At 38.7% G+C, this 25,474-nt stretch overlaps 1 protein-coding gene across 1 annotated transcript in view; it reads left to right on the forward strand.

Annotated features, from left to right (window-relative positions):
- ZDHHC2 (zinc finger DHHC-type palmitoyltransferase 2) overlaps positions 1-25,474 on the forward strand; it is a 72,567-nt gene that overhangs the window by 13,980 nt on the left and 33,113 nt on the right. The window contains exons 2-4 of the mRNA XM_059384173.1: positions 10,738-10,764; positions 11,891-11,985; positions 21,076-21,196. Of these exons, the coding sequence (XP_059240156.1) occupies positions 10,738-10,764; positions 11,891-11,985; positions 21,076-21,196 (243 nt within the window). The remainder of the gene's footprint in view (positions 1-10,737; positions 10,765-11,890; positions 11,986-21,075; positions 21,197-25,474) is intronic.

Consider the following 25,474-nt stretch of genomic DNA (forward strand, 5'->3'; position numbering starts at 1 on the left):
AAATGCTAACATAAGCAAAATACAAGTAGCATTTTTGTTTGCTACCCATGAGGAAATATGTGCATACAAGTATAAGAGAAATGATTGTATAATCATTAAGGCCCTTCCGATTCTAAAAGTTTGGTTCTAATGAGGGAAATGTTTCCAGGATCTAAAATCTCTGTTTGATCTTGTCCCTCACAGTGGACAGCCGTCATGTGGGAACCAGGTAGAACTTTGCTGGGATGTAGGGTTCACTGCAGACTTGCGTGGTTCGGAGGAGTTGGTCACGCCTGCCAGGCACAAGCGAAAGAAGGGCATCTGGAATTGGAAAGATAGGCAGTTGGTCTTGGAAAGCTCCAGGCACTGTAGGTATTGGCGTGGATTGCGGCCATGTGTGGAAGAGGGAGGGCCCAGACAGTTCTGTCTAATGGGATGAGTAAAGTTATCTGCCCTGAAACCTGCACAGCTTGCTGGCAGCGGGAATCTCTTCTCTTTTAATTTGAGACAGGGGGATTATAGGATTCCATTGTGAGTAAGCTTTGAAATGAGGACACTAAGATCAAGAGACCAGCCCTGAGATCAGATTTCCTTATTTAACGGCACTGCCTAGTACAGTCAACGATTCAGGAATGTCCTTCCTTTTGCCAAGGGAAAAGTGGCAGGGAGTTTTGGCGGACCATCCTCAGGAGACACAATTTTTATCTCCCATTCAAAGCTGACATATTGAAAGACCTCTCCATTCTTCATGACTTAAGTTTATGTTCCACAGCTTTCAGTTGGAGAAGCTGGATTTTACACTGTCTGTTTCTGTAGAGTTTTAGATGTTTGGAACAACGATTTGGTCAAGTTGCTAAAAAAAACGTTATTGAGAGAGAAAAATACTTCCAACTTGGAAGATGTGGGTAAGTGTAAGAGCCTCAGATTACGATTTCAGAATGGATGAATGTTCCATCTCTCTTCATTGCCAGTTTCTACAAATGTGAGATGTACCTTAGGAGTGTGGACACTGCACAGTGCTGACCTCAAGAATGATCTTTCTTTCCCTCTACTGCTGAGGAGGGAGGTCAGCAAACCTCTGGCCCGTCTCCTACTAATCTTTCCTGTATCCGCATCTGCCTTATGTCCCAGGAACCCAAAGCTCTGTTCCCTCCCCAGTTACTGAAGTTAGAGCTCAGAAAGCCCAGCTCTACGTACTGCCCTGAAATATGGCCATATATATATATATTTTTTTTTTAAAGATTTATTTATTTAAGAGAGAGAGAGAGAGAGCACACCAGCATGATAGTAGGGGAGGGGCAGGAGAAGGAGGAGTCAGAGAATCTCAAGCCCACTCCCAGCTGAGCACAGAGCCCACCTCAGGGCTGGACCCAGGGACCCAGAGATCATGACCTGAGCCAAAATCAAGAGTTGGGCATATAACAGCCTAAGCCAGCCAGGTGCCCCATTATGACCAAATATTTTAATAATTTGTGTCCAAAGTTTGTAAAATGATCTGTTTCTAGGTTATGTTTCATTTAGTTCCTGGAGGAGATGTGACAAAGAGGACATTTTAAACCCTGCTCTCCAGTGTATCCTGAATCAGAAGTCACGGGGGGGTAGCATGGTGTTAAACAGGCCAGGAGGGCTTGAGAGCAGCAAAGAAGGGATGACTGCCTGGACAGAGAAGCCCATGGGGTGCAGGCAGAGCCCGGGAGGCCACATGGAATCCTTGAAAGAATTTTGGAGTCAGGCAGACTTATATTTAGATCCTAGCTCCATATGTTATGACTTGAGTAACATTAGAATAGTTACTTTACCTCTGTAAGACTGTCTTCCTAACTTTTAAAATTATAATAATACCTCCCTTACAGATTGCTGTAAGGTTTCAAAGAGAGAAACATGGAAAAAAATTTAGCACAATCTCCGACCTATAGTAAGCATGCAAGAAACTATGAAACTATCCCTTCCTTTGGTTTTTTTCTCATTCCCTGACATCTCACTCTTGCCCCACCCCCAGCCCTGCAAATGCCCTCTCACCCCTACCGGTCTTCACCCTGCTCAAGCTCCAGTCTTATTCTGGAGAGCATTATGGGCTGTACTGTGTCTCCCCCAAATCCATAGCTTGAAATCCTCACCTGCGGGACTTCAGAATGTGACTCTAGTTGGAGATAGAGTCTTTAAAGAAATATTTAAGTAAGATAATGAAGTTAATTAGGGTGGGTCCTTATCTACATTGACTGGTGTTCTTATAGAGGGAGGAGATGTGGATGTAGACAGATGTGTACACAGATAAAAAGATGTGAAATACAGGGAGAAGACGGTCATCTACAAGCTAGAGAAAGAGGCCTATGAAGGGATCCATGCTTCCAACACCTTGACTGTGGACTTCTAGACTCCAGAACTGAGAAACAGGCTGTGTGGTGTTGAAGGCACTCAGTGTGGTGCCTTCCCAAGCTGACTGATCCAGGAGCTCATGGCCGAAAATAGGTGTAAAAGCCTGCTGAGAAGACGAGAGGAGTATGGATGGATGTTGCAAATTCAAAAGCCTTGCCTTCACAGAATAGCTGATTTGTGTAACACTGTTAATTTATAATTTTGCAATATTGTTTCAGGTGGGTTATGCATCAGAAAAGCTTTCCTTGGCCAGTTGGGAGGTCCAAGCGCCCAGATGACAAATGTCTTGCATAATCTTTTGGACCATAACCTAGTCTTATATAAGAGACTTCCTGTATCTTGGTTACAATTGTCTGACTTACTGTGGTTCATTTTTGTCTTTGAGGTTGCATTGTGCCATTCTCCAGGGAATCCTCAACCATCTTGCATGGTTGTTTGTTCATTTCTAGCACATAGTTTAGCTCAGTATAGTTTGTTAGATATAAATTCTGGGTTGGAAGCAGGAGGAGTGCATAAAAACACCTGGGAAAGAGTCTGACCACAATGACACAGCTCCTCATGCTGAGAATCTGGTACATGCCAGGCTCTATCAGAACCTTGACTGGCCATGGGGAGGTGGGGAGAAATGAAAAGGAGAGGAGCTCTCGAAGGGGTAGGGAAAGAAAATATAGTTAAAAAAGAAATCACTTGTTTAGTTTTTCTCATATTAATTGCCCACATTGTAATTCACCTGAATTTTTCTTTTTTTGCTTATTCACACTCAAAAGTCTTGCAGCAGTTTGTTCTCCCCGACTTTGCATTGCTCTCTCCAGAAAACTGTAGCATTCCTGCCAGCTAAAAATGCACCATATACTGCTTTCTCCAGATTGTTTATAACACAGTTAACGCCAAACTTTGGGGAACTCCTAACACTTTCTCTTTTGTCATATTTATGTTCCATATTCAGCTAACATTTATTGAGCCCCTAATATTTAGTGCCAGGTTCTATTCTAGGTGCTTTTACTTACCTTACCTAGTTTGATTAACTAAACAGCCCAATGAGATACATATTGCGATAAGGCTCAGAGAGGCTAAGTAACTTGGCCAAGAAAAAACCTCAATCCCAGCAGAGCCAGTATATTCAGGGAGGGACACAGAAAAGAAAGAAATGAAAATAATTACAGATCCTGCTAAGTGCTAAGAAAGAAACAGTATATCATAATGATAGCAGGGGCAGACTGGACCTGAGAGCCTCTGTGCAAAACTGACATTGAAATTGCAGCTTGAAAGATGATAAGAAGCTAGCCAAGAATGGAGCTGGGGAAGAGCTTTTCAGACAGCATAAAGACACCGAGGTTTCGTTGTTCTAGAAACAGGAAGGCCAGCCTCTTTGCAGCTTAGGGAGCAAGAGGATGAGTGATGAGAAGTGATCTTGGAGAGGTCAGTAGGAGCCAGATCATGTTTGACCCTAGAGACCTAAGTAAAGAGATTGGACTTTATTTTAAATTGAGTGCAAACCCATGGGAAGGGTTTTTTTGTTTCTGTTTTTGTTTTGTTTTGTTTTGTTTTGTTTTGTGGTTGTTGTTGTTGTTGTTGTTGTGTGTGTGTGTGTGTGATGATGCTATTGGTTTAAATTTTAAAAGAGATCATGGCTTTCTTATTATAAAATGACTTTTTAAGGATCCAGTTTTATGACGATCCAGTGAGGAACGTAGCCTGCCTGGCATGATGTGTATGGTTAGGGGTATTGGGAGGTTAGTCTGGATTCCAGTTGGAAGCCATGTGTTGGGAAGTTCTTCATTATGAAGTCCTACCCTTACTCTGTGTTTCTGTTCAGAAACTACCACTCTGTCCTTGACCAAACTACTCCTGTAAACCCCCTGATAAATTGGAAAGTGACTTTTGCCCTTGGTTTGTAAAAGTCAATGATTTTTCATAATACATCAGAGTAGCACTGAGGATAATTTTAGAGCCAGAGGAACGGTCAAGATAAAGTACACATTTTTGTTTAAACAATAAAATCAAAGTACAGAACAGCTGAATGTCATGATCAAGGTCATACCTATTGGGAGGATTGGACCAGAGTCCAGGTCTCCCTACCAAACAAGTGCAGAGATCTAGACAGGGGACAATGTTAGCACGTTCATGAAGCAAGAGAGCCTGGGGTCGCCTGTGTGGCTTGGTTGGTGAAGCATCTGACTCTTGGTTTGAGCTCAGGTCATGATCTCAGGGTCATGGGATGGAGCCTCAAATCAGACCTCACGTTCAGCAAGGAGCCTACTTGAAAATTCTCTCCCTCTGCTGCTCCTCCAACCCCAGTATGCTCTCTCTCTCTCTCTCTCAAATAACTAATAAATCTTTAAAAAAAAAAAAAAGAAGAAGAAGAAGAAGAAAGAAAGAAAGAAACAAAGCAGCCTAGAGTGGCTGAAGCATATTGACAGGAAGGGGAGTGTCGTGAGATGAGGTTAGTTAGGAAGAGAGGGACTACAGTTGTCAATCAAATTACAGTGACATATGAGAATAATGAAGGAAAACACAGTTTGATATAGATGTAAAAATATAAGTAGATCTGTTATAAGGAAAGTTAATTAAAAATATTTCTTAGGAGGAAAAGAATGCACTTGGGATTCCACTGGAAGTATTGATCTGAGTAGTATATTTTCTTGAGTCTCTCATTAAAATGGTCTGGCAGCAGAGTCACTAGTATTCACGGGAATGACTTGTCATGTACCTCCTACCACCCAAATTTTGATCTGTAATACCTGAAAAATGAGCCACAGCTTCCCGGAAAGTAGCTAAAGGACAAAGGATCCTACTTCAAAGTGGTCCCATTGGCCAATTTAGTCAGAGAATTCCCTGTGAGTTCGACAAACTGTTTCAAAAAGAGCATTATTGCAAATGGCAAGATTTCATTTCTTTTGATGGCTGCATAGTAGTCCATCCATTTGTGAGGACGTGGATGGAACTAGAGGGTATTATGCTTAGCGAAATAAGTCAAGCAGAGAAAGACAGCTATCATATGATCTCCCTGATATGAGGAAGTGGAGATGCAACATGGGGGGTTTGGGGGGTAGGAGAAGAATAAATGAAACAAGATGGGATCAGGAGGGAGACAAACCATAAGTGGCTCTTAATCTCACAAAACAAACTGAGGGTTGCTGGGGGTGGGGGGAGGGAGAGGGGGGTGGGGTTATGGACACTGGGGAGGGTATGTGCTATGGTGAGTGCTGTGAAGTGTGTAAACCTGGCAATTCACAGACCTGTACCCCTGGGGATAAAAATACATTATATGTTTATAAAAAAAATTTAAAAATTAAAAAAAAATCAAAGAACACACACACACACAAAAGAGCATCATTAATTCTGTTAAAGTAATTGAGTATGGAGAATGAGCAGTAAAGGTGGTTTTTGGTGACCTTAAGGGGAGAGAGACCAGTGGGATCAGGGGTGAAAGTCCAGCTAGAGTTGGTTGAGTGGAGCAAGAGGAAGCTGGAGAAGGTAGAGTCAGTGCATTTGGAATATTGTTAAAATCAGTTTTCCTATGAAAAGGCCAGAAAAGTGGGATAGCCAGACACAAAGTCAAAGGAGAGACTTTGTTAGGATGGGAGATACTAAAACATACTTGTTCTGCTACTACTATTTTTGTTTTAATTTTGTGACTTTGAGCTGCTTCCGTTGCTTAATTAAGAATGCCTTAATAACCATGTTCTTGTTTTTTGTTCATTTTAACTTCGAATTAAGATGAGCTCTTAAACTTAAAGCTTTTTGAGCAGAGGGATGAAATAATATTTGCCGTATTATCCTCAATAATATAAGCATAGTGTAGTTTTTAAAAAAATATCTTATTTATTCATTTTATCAGAGAGATCACAAGTAGGCAGAGCGGCAGGCAGAGAGAGAGAGAGAAGTGGGATTCCCGCTGAGCAGAGAGCCCGATGCGGGGCTCGATCCCAGGACCCCAAGATCATGACCTGAGCTGAAGGCAGAGGCTTTAACCCACTGAGCCACCCGGGAGCCCCAGCATAGTGTAGTTAGTGATTGTTTTTCAGTAAATAAATTAAAGATAATTCAAAAAACAAACAAAAAAACCCCCCAAAACCAGAGGTTGGCTATAAAGTTGTCCTTACAATTCATTCATTAGAACCAAATTTCTATTCTTGGCATTCTTCATCATCAGACTGCATAGATGGAGCTGACATGCATCTGTGTCGAACTGAATTTGGAAATAGTATTGTGGATTTATAATGAAAAGTTATTGTGTATATGCAGTGTAGATAAGTTATTCCTCCGAAAAAAGAGAGTTTGAATTTAAAGGCAAGAAAAAAGAAAATTCAGATTAAGAACTAGAAGGATCACAGCAAACACATTTGCAATGAAAGTACCTAAAAACCACATTGTTCTAGCAACAATTACATAACTGTTCTTTGCTAATTTAAGGGGGGGAAGTACTTTTTTTCCTACTATGAGGGCGTATTTTAGTATCTGAAGTTTTGGATTTTGGATGTACTCATGACTCAAAGTTGAACAAGATTTAAGGTACCAGCAGTTTGCTGGACTGTTTTTTATCAACTGATAACATTTTTGACAACCAGCTCTTAATGTATAATCACCAAAGCCAAATTTTTAAAAATCAGTCCTAAAAATATAAGACTAGAATGATCTTTGAGATGATCCCCTGCTTTAAATCAAGATTGAATTTAAATCAATAAGACTAAATCTGCTCTAATATTTTTAGAGCTTTTTTAGAGAATAGATTTGATAGCATCCTAAACAATCATACTGGTGTATAAATAAACTTAATTTGGGTGAGATTATTGGTAGCAGGTGTTTAGAGTATGATAAGTGATTTTATTATCTAGCAGATGCATAAGGCTGTACTGTAGTTAAGTTGCTAGCTGTAGTTCTGATTGATTTACTTATAATAAGTTATAAGTATATAATAAATAATAACCTTCTCTTGAGAACTGACGTAAGAGATGAACACATATCTTCTTAGTAGATTTCCAGAGAAAAAAACTCAATTTTAAATTCAGGGTTTGATTACGAATTTTGTTTCAACCTGTGTAGGCTGTGGTGGCCAGTTGTTTTGTTTAGTCTCAGTCTAGATGTTGCTGTGAAGGTATTTTTTAGATGTGATTAATGTTTAAACCAACAGACACTGAGTAAAGGAAATTACCTTCCACAGTGTGGACCAACTTCATTCAATCATTTGAAGACCTTAAGAGAAAAGTTTGAGGTCCCCTGAAGAAATTAATTAATTTCTCTGTCTCTCTTACTTCGAGGCGGGTGGGGGGGGCAGGACATAAGCCGTGGGAATGGCAGACAGAGGGAGAAGCAGGCTCCCTGCTGAGCAAGGAGCCTGATGCAGGGCTCCATCTTGGGACCCTGGGATCATGACCAGAGCCAAGGTAAAGGCTTAACTGACTGAGCCACCCAGGCGTCCCTGAAGAAAGAATTTCTGCCTTGAGGCTGCCTTGGACCCAGGATTGCAACATTTACTTTTTACTGGCTTTTCAGTTTGTTAGTCTGCTTTGCAGATTTCAGACTTGTCATCCCCTACAATCCTGTAAGCCAATTCCTTAAAATCAATCACTCCCTTCTCGCTCTCTCTCTCTCTCTCTGTGTGTGTGTGTGTGTATGTGTGTTGGTTCTGTTTTTCTGGAGAACTCTGACTAATATACAAAGGTTGGAAGACTTTTTCTATAGAGAACCAGATGTTAAATCTTTCAGGCAAGACAGACCAAACTGTCCCTGTCACATGTACCCAGCTCTGACATTGTAACACAAAAATAGCCATGTAAATGAATGGGTGGGTCTGTGTTCCAGTAAAAACTTATCTACAGAAATAGGTAGCTGGCTGTATTTGGAACAGGACTGTAGTTTACTGACCCATGTATTAAATGATCGCCTTATAATTCATGCCAAAGAGATAAGGGAGGGTATGTTTCTCTCTATGTATAATAATTTACTATCCCCACTTTCTCTCTTCCTTTTGTATACATATATATGTACACACACACACACACACACACACACATATATACATACTTTTAAGGATGTTTATTCAAGTGAGGTTTGAATCAAGAAGCAGTTTTCATCCTTTGTGTATTAGGGGTTATTACTTTGGCTGATAGTCTCAGTCTTCAACTTGGGTTTTACATATTTTATCTTTACCCAAGAGTTTTTTTTTTTTTTTAAGATATTATTTATTTATTTCAGAGAAAGTGTGTGTATATGAGCAGGGGGGAGGGGCAGAGGGACAAGCTGACTCCCCACTGAACTTGGACCTGGATGAAGGGCTCCATCCCAGGACCCTCAGGTCATGACCTGAGCCACCCGGATGCTCCCCCTCCCCAAGAATTTCTTAAATACTGCAACAGAAAGTCTCACTCTTGTCAATTCTGAACTAATAACTGACTAGTCAGCTTTTCTGGGATGCCCCATTCCATTTCTTAGAGGAATGAGTAATGAGAGAGGAGATTAATAGGTGGGCAGGGGAGCTGGAAAACACAACTGGCAACCCAGTCTACCAGCTTTTCAGTGTCCATGATGGTTCCAGATTCCAAGATGTAATCCTTAAAGGCCATCATTTTGCTCTCGGCAAACAGGATCATTATTGACGAGGCAGGTAATAATTTACTGTCCCCACTTTTTCTCTTCCTATACACCGTAAGTGCCAGGAAAGCATTGTGATTCCTTAGGATCTTTCAACAAATCAGTCTTTGTTGCCTAGTTGTACCAGTTAGTTGGGGAAGAGTTTTAAGTTCTCAGGAATATTGGAAAGTTAGAAATCTCTAAAGCAAAATAATATCACTGTAGGCCACAGGGCAGAAAGAAGTTAGGCTGATCCAAGATAAAATTAGGCAAATATACTTTTTTTTTTTAAAGATTTTATTTATTTATTTGACAGAGATCACAAGTAGGCAGAGAGGCAGGCAGAGAGAGAGAGGAGGAAGCAGGCTCCCCGCTGAGCAGAGAGCCTGATGCGGGCCTCGATCCCAGGACCCTGAGATCATGACCTGAGCTGAAGGCAGCGGCTTAACCCACTGAGCCACCCAGGCGCCCAGGCAAATATACTTTTGAAGTGAAAATTAAAATCGTACCCCACAATGTTAATATGATATGTATTTACTAGATTATCGTTTCATTTATCATGTCACCATCTGTGTCTGTCCCATCATGGGTATTAGAAATGTTAAAGGAAATTGAGAGCCTAGGAAGCACTAAAAGGAGCCACATCAAGTTTGGTGTGTGATCTGGACGTCATATATTACTTGGAATAAAAGAGTATTTAAGGGAGATACAAATAACTTTATGTAAAAGTCTGTCATTTAGATTTTCTGTTTATTGCTGCAGATTGGAAGCCTAGATACCATAGGTAGAAGTCACGAAGAGGCTAATTTCAGGAACCTATACTTCTATAATAATTCTTTAGATCAATCCAATACTGGAATGGACAGTACCACAACCCACAGTCTTCTGTTGCTTCTAGAAATGCCTAAACTGACATTCAGTAGCTCTATAGAAGGAGGTGTGTTGGCTCAGGTAATCTTAAAATATCTTTCACAACATTACCCTCCAGATCCAGTGTTTCTTAAGGCAATTAAATCATATCCCAGGCAATACCAAATCTCTGCTCACTACAGCTTCCAACTTTGAGATAGGCCAAAACTTCCAAAAATGACTTTAGTCTACGTGGAGGAAGACCAAATGGGAAATAGAACAAGTATATAGTATAGAATTCCTCAGTACGGTTTCTTGTCCTAGCTTCTTTCAGCTACGTGGTCCCTCATCTTGTGTCCTCTAATCTCGTGTTCTCATCTACCTTGGGATGTTTACAACAGCCCTGAAGGGATGGCACTTTCTCAGGCACATTGCCTGCCTCTCTCATTGTACCGTAGGGAGCTACTCATCATTGGGTATAAGAAGTTATACTTAGAGAAATTTGGCAAGAAGAGTATGTGCCATGGACACATTTCGTTCTTTCTAGAGTATTAATTAGGCAGTTGTCAACTTATAAAGAGCAATAAATGTCTCTGGAAATGTAGTGACCCGGAGAGTACTGCTTTCCTCTGAACCTCAAGTTGGAAGGAAGACTAAGACACCATCGACACAGGACGAGGACCTACACGGAACACGCCTAATGAGTTTTGTTTTCTGTGTGGTATTCAGGGCTGAAATGCCAGCAGAGCCCAGGCTGAATGCAAGCACCAGCCTTCCGTCTTCACCCTCTCTCCCACAGCGCTCACCTCTCCTCTAAATAAAGTCGAACAGATATTTCAAGAATGTTGGTTTGAAGGGGAGCCAAATTATTAACCTATGTAGCCCTACATCTCTTTCAGGCCCTGTGTTTGCCATAAGTGTCATAATCTATTATCTCTTTTTTTCTGTTTATTTCTATAGTGTCCATGGAAAACGTTGGGGAACAAGGTAGGCTATGTTTTATTATTGTTTTGTATATAAATTTTAAAGAGAGTTCTTAAAAATAGTATTCATTTAGATTTGGTTGGAATTAATAAATTATACTTGGAGACTGTGCAGTCAAGATGGGGTTAAAGACTGAATTCTTTCAGACGCTTGGCAAAGACCTCTCCCTTGAAATGGTAGCCATGGTGCCAAAGATTCTTGTGGCTTTGAGATATAGGAATATCAACAATTTCCTGTTTCAGTTCAGAGTATTACCCCATACGTGAGTCACCCATAGTGTTCATGGAAAATGTCATTAGCTCTAGTCATTTCACACTGATTTAAGTGCCTTAATGGACAATTGAATTTTTAAATGATTCTGTAAGTATCATCATTCTTTAAAAAGAAGATAAATGATAAATGAAGAGTATTATCATTTTTTTAAAAAATTGCCACACAGTTTTAAAATACCAAACGTGCTGTATTTTAAATTAGCATGTTTTATTCAACTGTGTCTTACAGAGTTAAGTTATATATTAATGCATTATTCAGAAATGATCATTGTCACTGTATACAAAATTAATATTTTATATTTGCATAGTACAACATTTCACCATACAAAAACACTATACAAAGTGTGTTTGTATACATTGCCTGAAAAAAGTATGCTTTTCTTAACAATTGTCCCATGTGATAAACAAGACACTTGAACTCCTGTTGGAGGAAATCCTTTTTGTCCAGATGGTCTTTGTTTAATTATGTAGTCATTAAACAGTCAGGGCCAACACATTTGACTACAGCTAAGCAAAATTAGCAAACAACTTCTCAAATAGGAACTGCCTTTGGTATCCTTTGTCAGTGAAGTAAAGTTCTTAAAACCTAAATGTTTTAACATTTATTTGTTTAATTCTGTGTTTATTACTTATAGTTGAAGGCATAGCTGCCTTACTTTTATAATTTAGGAAAGGTCCCTATAGCCATTTGGCCAATAGATGGTCCTATCTAGAGATGAGAGGTTTCCTTTCATGGGACATTAAATAATTAAATTATTAAAGAATTTGGTTAACTTAGAACAACTAGATCTTTGTGAATACCATGGTTTCAATTTGTATTTGCATATTATAATGATAATATGTTCTTCTCATTTTAGTTGTGTGCCTGATTGCTTATCATCTACTTTTTGCAATGTTTGTCTGGTCATACTGGAAAACTATCTTTACATTACCAATGAATCCTTCAAAAGAAGTAAGTTAAAATATTAATAAAGTTACCCTAAAGTTAGAAACCAATAACACTGATGTCTGAAGAATGGATTTTATGTCTTTTTATTAATGTTTCAAGCTTAGTTAGTATAGTGATTTGTTTATATTAACATGTCTGTTGGTAAATACTTGAATTTTCACTTGGCAAATATTTTTGCACTGCGTGAGTATTGTATATCCAATATTAAAACTGTTGTGTGTTCCATTTCTACTTTAGAGTCTGACATCAGGGTGGATGGATCAATATACAGACAGAGCTGATGGTAGACATTGCTATATTATAATTACCAGTTATCATACTAATAGTCGATTAGTTGGCTGTCAACCACCAGAAACAACAACAATAAAATAACAATATTACTAATCTTCTCTTACATTCAAAGTCTGTAGCTAGTCCACATCTTCTTGCTCTGATATGTGTAGCCTCCATTTCCAACATCACCTCTTGGCCTAAGACGGATGCTCCAGTTCCAGCCATCATGTCTACCTTCCAGACAGCGGGTCAGAGAAACTAGGATAGAGGAGTAGAAGTAAATGTCCTTCCTTTTAAGGATGCTTTCTGGAAGTTTCTATATTAGAACTTACTTTCTACTTACTTTAGAACTTAATTATATAGCCACATTCTTTATGCAGAAGGTTGGGGATGTAGTCTTTATTCTCAGTGGCCATGTTTACCATATTAACCCTGTCTGAAGGAAATTGTGGATATTGGGGGGTGGGGGGGGGGGAGAACAGCATTCTCAGCTACGGAAGGTTTTGAGTAGAGTGATATGGTCAAATTCGCACTTTGAAAAGATCATTCTAAGTATTTGTTTCTGAGTCTTTCACCTTGTTAAACATTCTTGGAGCAAAGGACTGTGTCTTACTCATTTCTGTATTGTTGGCACTTAGTCCACTCCGTGTTTGTTGAATTGAAATAAACTTTATTCCAGTAATAATGGTAGAGTTTTAGTTGGCCAAGTTAAAAAAAAAAAAAAAAAAGAAAAGAAAAGAGAGAGAGAGAAAAAGGAAAGGTCTAGGCATCACTGCAAATTGTTCCCTGAAGTAATCTGTTTAAAATGCAGCTGTGGTCAAAAAGCCCAATAAATATGCTATATGACTTGGGAAAGGATATTAAAAATAAAACCACAGGGACGCCTGGGTGGCTCAGTTGGTTGGACGACTGCCTTCAGCTCAGGTCATGATCCTGGAGTCCCGGGATCGAGTCCCGCATCAGGCTCCCAGCTCCATGGGGAGTCTGCTTCTCTCTCTGACCTTCTCCTCGTTCATGCTCTCTCTCACTGTCTCTCTCTCAAGTAAATAAATAAAATCTTTAAAAAAAAAATAAATAAAACCACAGATATTTGCACAGAATTAGTGGTATGCTTGGCCTAAAATGCTTTACATGTAGGCTTTTTTTCTTCTACTCTCTACTAATTGTTTTTCCTACCTCCCCCCCCTCTCCTGCCACGTTTACTTCTTTCCTGTTATCTCCCTTACCCCCATACTGATCTTAGTCATAAGTAAGAAGGAGAATGCAAACCCCTTTCATAGGTGATCTCATCCTCCGCATCATAGATGATCTCTGTGTTGACAATTCCCAAATCTGTTTCCAGCTCTGACCTCTCCTGTTGCCAACTTAGGTATTTCCCTGCCAAACGCAGCTCCTTAGTCCACTGGCACCTCAAACACAACACGTCAAAAGCTGAAGTCACCCCCACTCCCTTCCCCAAACCGTGACTCATCTGTTTCTTACACTGGTTAATGCTGCTGCCATCCAGCTCATCCTTCTGGACATCCCAGCCTTTTGGAAGCTTGGCAGCCTTGCCAGGAATTATCTCGCTTTATTGCCCGGAATTCTCCTGCTTTCTTGCCCCTCCCCCAACATCTAAATCTTTTTTTTCTTTTTTCTTTTAAATGAGCACTCCTTATTTTTCCTTCTTTCAAGATTTTATCCATTCATTTGACAGACAGAAATGACAAGCAGGCAGAGAGGCAGGCAGAGAGAGAGGAGAAAGCAGGCTCCCGGCCAAGCAGAGAGCCCGATGCGGGGCTCGATCCCAGGACCCTGGGACCATGACCTGAGCCAAAGGCAGAGGCATCAACCCATTGAGCCACCCAGGCACCCCCCAACATCTAAATCTTGCTGATGTTTTTACTTCCCAATTTTTCTTCTTTGGTTCCAACACCCCACCCCACCCCGCCTTTTTTCCCCTTTCTTTCTTTTTTTTTCATACCATTACTGTAATTCAGGGTCTCAGTCATCTCTTTTGTCTGAGACATTGCAGTCTCCAGTAGGGTTTTACTACTTACAGTCTTACCTACCTTCCCTTCTCAGAGCCCTGCAGAATTTCTCTTTACCAAAGCTAGAGGCCTTAAAATCAACTTAAACTTCTCCACTCTATATCTGATAGCTCTTTCAACCAGTTTCCCTATTCTCTGTATTTTCAACATTCTATCCTATAAGCAAGACCATATCATTCTTTTGCTCAGAACTTTCCTTTGATATGTGAGCTCATTCAGAGTAGAAACACAGTTCTCTACCATAGCTTACAAGGCTGCACGTGCCCTGGCCCCACACCGCCTCTTGGACCTTCTTCAGTGCTGCCTTAGTCACACTGGTCTCTTTGCCCATAGGTCAATATACATGTTTCTCCTTTGGGGGTCTTGAAATCTGGTATTTTCCCTTGATCTGGACCATCCTTCCTATAGATAACTGTGTGGCCAGGTACCTTCCTTCCTATTTCTATGTCTCTGTTCAAATGATACCTTATCTTTGAGGCTTTCCGTGACCACTCTGTGTTCTATGTAGAACATTTCATATGTAAGATTTCATATATAGTAGCTAATAATAAATATATAAGTAAATATGCATATCAGTCTCAAATGATTTTTTTTTTACTGATGGATCCATGGTCAAAAGAATTTGAAGACCATTATTATGAAAGAAAGAACCCTGACTTGCTGGCTAAAAATCTTGAGTTATTCCATTAATAAAGTGTAAGATCTCACCGTAATCTTTTTTTTTTTTTAAAGATTTTATTTATTTATTTGACAGACAGAGATCACAAGTAGGCAGATAGGCAGGCAGAGAGAGAAGGGAAGAAGCAGGCTCCCTGCGAGAGCCCCATGTAGGGCTCGATCCCAGGACCCTGGGATCATGACCTGAGCCGAAGGCAGAGGCCTTAACCCACTGAGCCACCCAGGCGCCCCTCACCGTAATCTTTTAATTGGTCAGGAACCAGAGACCCTCCCACTTGTAAAATGAGGGTCCTTGACTTAATCGACAATAGAGTGCTCTCAGCTGCCGAAAATCTTAGAAATATGGGACTAAAATAGCAGTAGAAGAGGTTGTATAAGGAAATAATGTTAATATTTTCTCGTTACTATTGAGAGAATTCTAAGAAATCTGGAATTCTACGAAATCTAAAATTTACCTTTTTATAAAACAGGATTGTAAAATTGCTAATAGTTTTTCAATTCATAAGATTTTTCCCCCATGAAAGTAAGATAACCATACTAATTTGAAAATAGAGACTAAACAAAAAGAGAAAGGAAAAAAGAAAAACACTCCCTACTAATATAGGCAGTTTGCATGCAGATTTTCTTTTGAGTTATTTTTCCTGGTTATAGTCAACATGCAAATATTCTAGTTTTTTTCCCGCACATAATAGCCCATCATTGGTTTATTGCCATTTTTTAAAATGGCATAATGTCCTCACTGAAATATGTGAAAATTTATTCTGTCACATCCCATCTTGGAATTTTAGGCTGATCCCAACTTTTCATATTATAAATTTGTGTTAACATGTTTGTACATGTTTTGTACACACTTTTTCCCTGTATTTTGGATTATTCCCTTATTATAAATTCTCAAAATTACTAGATCAAGGAAATTGCAGTCACTTGCCAAATTGAAAAGAGAACGGTAACAAGTTACAGCGCTGACAGTTTTATTGGAACTTTGGCATTGCATGTTGTCCTTAAGAAAGCCACTGGTTGCTGATTTAATGGACAAAAATGTTCTGTGTTTTAATTTGTACATTTTAGATCCTGATGAGATTGTATGTTCCCTTTTGTGCTATGTGAAAAAGAATGGGGGGTGGGTTGTGGGGGGTGGGGAGGGGAAAAAATGAAACAAGATGGGACCAGGGAGGGAGCAAACCAGAAGAGACTCTTAATCTCAGGAAACAAACTGAGGGCTGCTGGGGGAGGGAGGGGAGGGTGGCTGGGTGAAGGACCCTGGGGAGGGTGTGTGCTGTGGTGAGCGCTGTGAATTGTGTTAAGACTGATGATTCACAGACTAGTACCCTTGGGACAAATAATACGTTATATGTTGATTAAAAAAAAGAACTAGCAGAAAATATAATTCTGTGAGTTTTCTGTTTGGTTATTAGATTTCAGTATTTTTCTTAAGTTGTATATCCTATTAAAATTATAGTCTTCTTTAACCTGAAAAGTCTATTTGATTTTGGATCTTGGGTTTCTAATACCTTTCTCTAGGTAAGAAAGGAGGAATCCTTGAAGAAATGGACTCTAGAACTAGGGCAGGAATTAAGAGTGTGTGTGTGGAAGGGGTGAAAGAGATTAAGGGGATTAAGAGGTAGAAGCTTCCAGTTATAAAATAAATAAGTCTCAGAGATGAAAAGTACGGCACAGGGAATATAGTCAATAGTATTATAATAACGTATGGTGACAGATGGTGACAGCACTTACCATGGTGAGCATGGAGTAATGTATAGAATTGTTGAATCAATATGTTGTACATTTGAAACTAATATAACATTGTATCTTAATTATGCTTAAATAACAAGTAAAGATTAAAATTAAAAAAGATGAGCCAGAGCCTCTTATAATAATGACGATTGAGGTAGTGCTCTAAAGTAAATAAAATAGAGTACTTTCTCAACCTATGATGGGGTTACATCCTGATGAACCCATTGTAAGTTGAAAATATGTAGGTTAAAAATGCATTTAGTACATCTAACCCATTGAGCATGATAGCTTAGCCTAGCTGACCTCAAGCATATTCAGAACACTTACATCAGCCTACATCTAGGCAAAATCTTTAATACAAAGCCGATTTTATAGTAAATCGTTGAATTGATTGAATACTGTACTGAAAGTGAAGAACAGGGGTTGTATGGGGACAAAATGGTTGTTAAGTGTCTTTGTTGTTTACCCTTGTGATCACGTGGCTGGCAGGAGCTGTGGTTTGCTGCCACCGCTCCACATCATGAGAGAAGATCATACCGAATATCACTTTCCTGAGAGGAGATACAAATTCAAAATTTGAAGTATGGTTTCTAATGCCTGTGTATCGCTCTCACACCATTGTGAGGAAAAAAAAAAAAAAAACATTGAACCTCTGTAAGTTGGGACCATCGGTAGGTTGTTGGTGGCGTATCAGAAGGACACAGGAGCCAACTGGAGATTCCCAATGACCAAAGCTAGAACAATCTGAGCAAAAAAATAAATAAAATAGTATTAGATTATAACCCAAAGTATAAAATAAATATCTCTGAGTCTACTGATATCAGTAAATGAATAAATGAATGAAGAAACGGGGAGCAAAATGTCTTATAGAAGAATTTCAAATAATGTAGATACTCTGTCTTCAAGAGAGACAAGAATAAAAAACCCCACTACTTCAATGTAGGCTGCGTGTGGTGAATTTCTTTCAAAGAGTATAGGATGGAAAAGGGAAAAACACGAGGAACTTTAGAGTGGAAGAACCTGACAAATACTGCCTCAGCCAGTGACCAAGGTTCAGTCGGCACTGATGATGTTGTTAGCATGTGCCCTTGAGAGGATGTGGTAAGAATGGCGCTTTCCCTCTGTGGTCTTCATCCCCCTGACAACTAATCTCAAACCCATCATGAGAAAAACATCAGACAAATTTTAATAGAGAAGCATCTTATAAAATAGCTGACCAGAATACTCAAAACTGACAAGGTCAACAAAAACAAGGACTGTCTCTGAAACTGTCACAGTCAGGAGGAACTTAAGGAGATAGGACAAATAAATGTACTGTGGCATACTGGGTGGAATCCTGGAAGAGAAAAAGATATTCAGTAAAAACTAAAGAAAACTAAAGAAATCTGAATAAACTATGGACTTTAGTTAATAATAACAGATCAGTATTTATTTACTAATTGTGGTAAATATATCGTAATGTACTAATATTTGATGTTTAGTAATGTGGGCAATTTGATGAGAAGATATATGGAAACCATGTAATATTTGCTCAAATTTTCCATAAACCTAAAGTGTTTTAAAGTTGATAAAACTATTTAAACAAAACAAAACAGAAGGGGACTACCATAATCTGCACTCTGATAATCTGCAGGTTGGTGATAGGTCTAGGGCGTTATCTTTCCACCCCAGGAGGTCTTCCATTCCTTCAGATCTCTACAGATGTCATCTTTCTTCAAATCCATGACATACCTTTGCACATAGAAGTGTTCTGGGGGAAAGGTCTGTATATTTGGTACCTCCCAAGGTAAAATTAGATATTTGGACATCCATGTTATACAAGTAATAATTCTACCAACCTGTATTTGGTACTCTGGACCTGATGCCATGTGTTTATTTACTAATAAAAGCATTAAACATCTGAGGAGTCTTTCAGTTCTGTTACTCATTTTTTTTAAAGATTTTATTTATTTATTTGACACACAGAGAGAGATCACATGTAGGCAGAGAGGCAGGTGGAGAGAGGGAGGGGGAAGAAGCAGGCTCCCTGCTGAGCAGAGAGCCCGATGCCAATGCCCATGCCAGGCTCCATCCCAGGACCCTGAGATCATGACCTGAGCTGAAGGCAGAGGCTTAACCCACTGAGCCACCCAGGTGCCCCGCTGTTACTCATTTTTTAAAACTGAGATTTAAGGTAGCAAGCAAGTGAAAAGCAACTGTTGGAAAGAATGCACTATGCCTTCGTAAATGTGACCTTCATTTGTTATTTGTATTCATTTGAGAAAGGACTGGTTGAAGTGTAATTTTGAAACACTATGAAATTAATTAGTAGGAAAGAAAATGTGGATTTGTCATGGAAGGAATATTTAATGTTGAGAATACTTTTTTCCGTTACTTTAGAAACTCTTAAAGACTTAACTATAACCTACCTACTAGTTTAATGCCAGTAAATTTGATACACTAATTTAGAATAATTTGTATTATGTAAATTTATACTTAGAGAAAATTTTTTACTTTCTTTACCTTAATGGGTCTGAAATTTTACAGTATATTTAACTAATGTCATGCATATGGAAATAATATGGTAACTTAGAAATGATCTACATTTGAAAACTGGAGATTCGTTTTTCTTTTTAAAATAACCTCAATAGGATTGTCAACCTCTAAACAAAGATTTTTAATTTTTATTTCTCCAAAGAGAAAGATTTAGGCTCAAACATCATGACCTCATTTTCAACAAATTGTTTTTATTTCCTTCACTGACATAATTAGATCACTTTTTTAAGACTTAAAAGGTGAACTATACCATACATACAAAAAAAATATAATGCACAATTTAAAGAATAATAAAATGAAAATAACTAAAGTCACTCAAGTATTATAGAAAACATTATTTATATTTTTGGTATTACCTGTGTACTTTCATATTGCATTTCCCTGCATTTCTCTATAGTAACTACTCTCCTGAAGTTTTGTGTTAATCAGTCTCTTGCTTTTCTTTATAATTTTCTTATATATGTGTGTGTGTTTCTATGTGTGTGTATCCCCATAGTGTATACCTTTTTGGTTTTAAAATTTTATGTAAACGGAATCCTTCTATATATTTTCTATAAAGTGATCTGTTGTTCAACAGTATGTTGAGATTCTCTGTTACAAGTAACTGTAGTTTGGGGCGCCTGGGTGGCTCAGTTGTTAAGCATCTGCCTTCAGCTCAGGTTGTGATCCCAGTTCTAGGATCGAGCCCCGCGTCAGGCTCCCTGCTCCGCGGGGAGCCTGCTTCTCTCTCTCCCACTCCCTCTGCTGTGTTCCCTCTCTCCCTGTGTCTCTGTCAAATAAATAAATAAAATCTTCAAAAAAAAATAACAACAACAAATAGCTGTAGTTCATTAATTGTTCCATGTAATATAGGATTCAATTATGTGGATATATTATACTCCAGTTTATTTAGCCTTTTGATGGACATTTGGGCTGTGTTTAATTTTTTACATTTCAAACATCAATGCTGTAAATATCCCTGTATGTGTCTCCTGGAAGACATTTATACTTTTTTATACAGACTTCTAAAACTTTTTTTTTTTGTGTGATTGGTGTGCGTGCGTGTGTGTGTGTGTGTGTGTGTAGCCAAACCAATTTGATTTTTCTGAAATACGTGTTTTTTTTTTTTTAAAAGATTTTATTTATTTATTTGACAGAGAGAGATCACAAGTAGACAGACGGAGAGGCAGGCAGAGAGAAAGAGAGAGAGGGAAGCAGGCTCCCTGCCGAGCAGAGAGCCCGATGCGGGACTCGATCCCAGGACCCTGAGATCATGACCTGAGCCGAAGGCAGCGGCTTAACCCACTGAGCCACCCAGGCGCCCTGAAATACATGTTTTTTAATTGGGTGGGCCAGATTGGCAGTTTAAGAAGTAAAATGCATGATTAGTTCTTTTGAGTGCTAGAGAATTCATGTAATGATTATCCTTAAGTTAAAATTCATTTACATGAGAAAACATGTTTGATGGGTTTGTTTCTATTTTTATTCCTAATAATATCCAGTTGAAAAATTTACCCCTTGAGCCAAATTTGTTTATTTTGCTATTTCATTTTTGAATATAACTCATATTGGGGTAGAACTCTACAGTTTATAAGAGAATTTTACATACTCTATTCTGCTTGAGTTTCACAGACATCTGTGGAAGTATTACTAAGTATTAAGGTATTATTAATTGCTCCCTTTTTCTAGATGCATCAGCTAAGGCTCCACCAGATTAACAGACTTTCCCAGATTCCAACTCCATTACCACTCTGAATCTGTATGATAGATATCATTAATATTTTGTGTATACCTTTTTGTAGGTATAGTACACCAGTGTGCTATTTCTTGAGAACACTGACTGAAACTAAATTTCTTCCCACAGTTCCATCTCTCTTATGCAGAGAAAGAATTGTTGGAGAGAGAGCCAAGAGGAGAAGCCCATCAGGAAGTTCTTAGGCGAGCCGCCAAAGATCTTCCCATCTATACCAGGACCATGTCTGGAGGTACATCATAATGAGTGCTTTGGCACCATTGTTGTGGTGACTGTCAGCATATTTATATGCTTGCAACTGTCAAACCCTCATTGAAAATCATTGGGTTCTGTCCTGGGTGGTTATTAAACCTTTCCTATACAATTCCATAAAACAGGCTTGTGAATAACAGTGTGGCCCGGAGATCTCAACCATATCCACACTGACGTTAATTCTCCAGTGGCTTCTCTAGTCACTTACTTGGGACTCAGAGGAGATGTTAGAACTGCTGAAATCTTGATTTGTACTTGTATTTATTTTCAAAGTTTTAATGATTGATCTTCCTATTGTTTTTTAATGGAAGGGAGCAGTGTCTATAATGAACATAACATTGGCAATTTTATATAAATTTATTGTATAAGGTGTATAAAACTTAAGGTATTAATATAATTTATCTTTAGAAGGTAAGGTAGTTTTCGTTTCTCCCCCCTGCTTTTTTTTTTTTTTTTTTTAATGTAATTCAGCTAATAAATCCCTTTTACCTGGGTCAGGATTTTTTTAGGTAGTGTATCAGCTATCTAATTAAAGAATTGTCTTTAAAATGGACACACACAGACTACTGATATTTGTCCACCAAGGCTCACCCAGAAATTTGGTAACTTTAGGCCTGTGCCACCCATTTTGGTGGCACATTTTAAGCGGCTGTTGAGCACTTAAAATGTGGCCACTCCAAATTGCGTTGTGCCATACATATAAAATACACAACTGGTTTCAAAGATGTAGCATGGAAAAAAGAATGTAAAATATCTCATTAATATTCTTATATTACTTATCCTTGTTTCTAACTCACTTGAGGATCATAATTGAATCTAAGTTAAAGTCTCACAGTTTCTTCCTATTTGTTTTCCCCGCTTCTCAACGGGCAAGTGGCAATTCCCTGATTTAATTTTCATGCCACCAGTTCCATCCCACAAAGACAGAGTCGTGCTTATACACGTTTATGTATGTTGACCCTATATAAGCCTAGGCAAATACTGAGGCGATTTAAGCCCCTTCAAAATAAATTCCTGCACAGGTTTCCAAAACTAGTTAATGACCGTGACAGTATCAGGTATGAAAAACTAGTCTCCGCCTTCATTCCGAGTTCAGGGCTCTTCTACTGTCTCCCTTGACACACTGGATTTGGAGAAAGGGAGGAAGCGTAAGTCACACCATAACAAAGTATTCATTTCCATTAATAATAACTACACTTTGGATTTAAAAGTCACCCTTCATGTAGTTTACGTAATGTTAAGACTGTCAGTCTCTTGTTCCTCTTAGGTATTGGATCCCTATCTCCTGAGATGAATTTAGGGTTCTTAAAATTTGTGACAGTGTGGCATACAATCTGGGTCTCATAATATAATCTATGTTTATATCTTTAGTGCAAACATTCCAGATGCCTGCAAATTCAATGTTAACTGACTAGAGTCACTGACTAAATTAAAGCAGACACAAAGTGTAATAAATAGATTATGTTGGTCTGATTGATCTATGGACTGTGTAGAGTGCAGAGGTAAACACAAGGCAGTGGCCACAATCCCACCAAGGCAGGACTGTGAGAGAGATGCTTCCCACCTCCCGCCCAGCCAAGACCCTTGGGTTCTTTGGAAAACTGCCTTCCTCACCCTGAGAAATTCCGTGGACCAAAGCAACTGAACAGTTCAGGTGATGTGCATGTGCATTATATTTTATAGAGAGAACTGAAGAAAGTGGATGGTAATATAACTTAAGATTTTACGATCCATTTGGATCGTAAGTAGGAAGTACAGTACTTCCTCCAAACCCTGAAAGTAGAATGTCAGCTCCCTAGATTAAGGTGACTGCCCTATAGGGGAAAATTCACATACACACCTGAGCTGGGGGCATAGTAAAGCAGGGTATTAACAAGCCTGCTCATCTTGCCTGTTTGTCTTGAACTTTCTTCTGATCCAGCCATCTTCTGATTTCTTACAGGGATCGCCAAACTTTATCACATTGTTCTGGATTTTTGTTCTTATTAATTTTTAGCTCTGTATTGACCTTGATCTTTTTTTTTTTTAAAGATTTTATTTATTTATTTGACAGAGAGAAATCACAAGTAGTCAGAGAGGCAGGCAGAGAGAGAGAGAGGGAAGCAGGCTCCCCGCTGAGCAGAGAGCCCGATGCGGGACTCGATCCCAGGACCCTGAGATCACGACCCGAGCCGAAGGCAGTGGCTTAACCCACTGAGCCACCCAGGCGCCCTTGACCTTGATCTTTTTGAGCAATTTTTTTTTTTTTGGATTTTGACTAATAGGTAACAGCCAGAGGTGATGGAGCCTATCATTTTGCACACAGAAATTGATAATGTTTTCTTTTCAGCATTACCCAAAAGGTTTTAAATTATATAAGTAATAGTTAAATAAACTCTGAAAAAATTAAAACAAGACAGTTAAAATTCGCCTTGACTGTTCGGAGCTTTTAAATGATAAGCAGGTGGTTCATTTTAAATTACAGCGGGATAATTTTAGCCAAATATGATATGGCACATGGAAATGTTTTTTAGTTTTTATTTTATTCATCTGGTGCTCACCATGACAAGTGCCCTCCTGAATCCTTATCACCTATTACCCCCTTCCCCACCTTTCTCTGGTTTTCTATATTTAAGAGTCTGTTTCTTGGTTTGTTTCTTTCTCTTTTTTCCTTTTTGCCTTTATCTGTTTGTTTTGTTTCTTAAATTTCATATTTGAGTGGAATCATACGGTATTTGTCTTTCTCTAACTTATTTCACTTAGATAATATACTCTAGCTCCATCCATGTCTTTGCAAATGGCAAGATTTCATTCTTTTTTATGGCTGAATATTATTCCATTGTGAATATATGTGTAGCACAATATTTTTATCCATTCATCAGTCGATGGGCACGCGCACTACTTCTGTATCTTGGCTATTGTAAATAATGGTCCTGTAAACATAGGGTGCATGTATCCCTTTGAATTAGTGTTTTCGTGTTCTTTAGAGTATATATCCAGTAGTGCGATTGCTGGATGGTAGAGTAATTCTGTTTTTAACTTTTTGAGGAGCAGTTCTATCTGTTTTTCACAGTGGCCGCACCAGTTTGCATTCCCACCCACAGTGCACGATGGTTCCCCTTTCTCCACATTCTCACCAGCACCTGTTATTTCTGTTGTCTCTGTTAGTCATTCTGACAGGTGTGTGAGGTAATGTCTCATTGTGGTTTTAATTTGCATTTCCCTGATAGTAAGTGATGAGGAGCATCCTTTCATGTGTCTGTTGGCTTTCTGGATGTCTTCTTTGGAGAAATTTCTGTTCATATCTTTTGCCCACTTTTAATTGGACTATTTGTATTTTGGGTGTTGATTTATAGAAGTTCTTTATATATCTTGGATACTAAACCTTTATCAGATATGTCATTTGCAAATATCTTCCTCCATACTGTAGGTTGCCCTCCTGTTGATTATTTCTGTCACTGTGCAGAAGCTTTTATTTTGATGTAGTCCAATAGTTTATTTTTGCTTTTGTTCCCCTTCCCTCGGAGACCTATCTAAAAAAAAAAGCTGCTATGGTCGATGTCAGAGAAATTACTGCCTGTGGTCTCTTTTATCATTTTTATGGTTTCCTGCCTTATATTTAGGTCTTTAATCCATTTTGAGTTTATTTTTGTGTATGGTAGAAGAAAAGAGTCTAGTTTCTTTCTTTTGCTTGTTGCTGTCCAGTTTTCCCAACACCATTTGTGGAACACACTGTCTTTTCCCAATTTCATATTCTTGCCTCCTTTGTCATACATTAGTTGATGATATAATTGTGGGTTTATTTCTGGGTTTTCTATTCTTCTCCATTGATCTATTTGTCTATTTTTGTGCCAGTACCGTACTGTTTTGATTACCACAGCTTTGCAGTGTGTGATGTTGTGTGGTGCTGCGATGCCTCCAGCTTTGCTTTTCTTTTCCAAGATTGGTTTGGCTATTCACATATTTTGTCATTCCATACAAATTTTAGGATTGTTTGTTCTCGTTCTGTGAAACATGTCGTTTTTATTTTGATAGGAATTGCATCAAATATGTAGATTACTTTGGGCAGCATAGACATTTCAACAGTGTTCTTCTAACCCATGAGCATGGATGTCTTTCTATTTCTTCATGTCATCAGTTTCTCTAAGCAGCGTTTTAATAGTTTTCAGAATACAGGTGTTTCACTTCTTTGGTTAGATTTTTTCTTAGTTATCTTATTATTTTTGATGCAATTGTAAATGGAATTGTGGGGGGCTGTTTTGTTTTGTTTCATTTTTAC

The sequence above is a fragment of the Mustela nigripes genome, chromosome 18, assembly GCF_022355385.1.
Source record: "Mustela nigripes isolate SB6536 chromosome 18, MUSNIG.SB6536, whole genome shotgun sequence".
NCBI lineage: Eukaryota > Metazoa > Chordata > Mammalia > Carnivora > Mustelidae > Mustela > Mustela nigripes.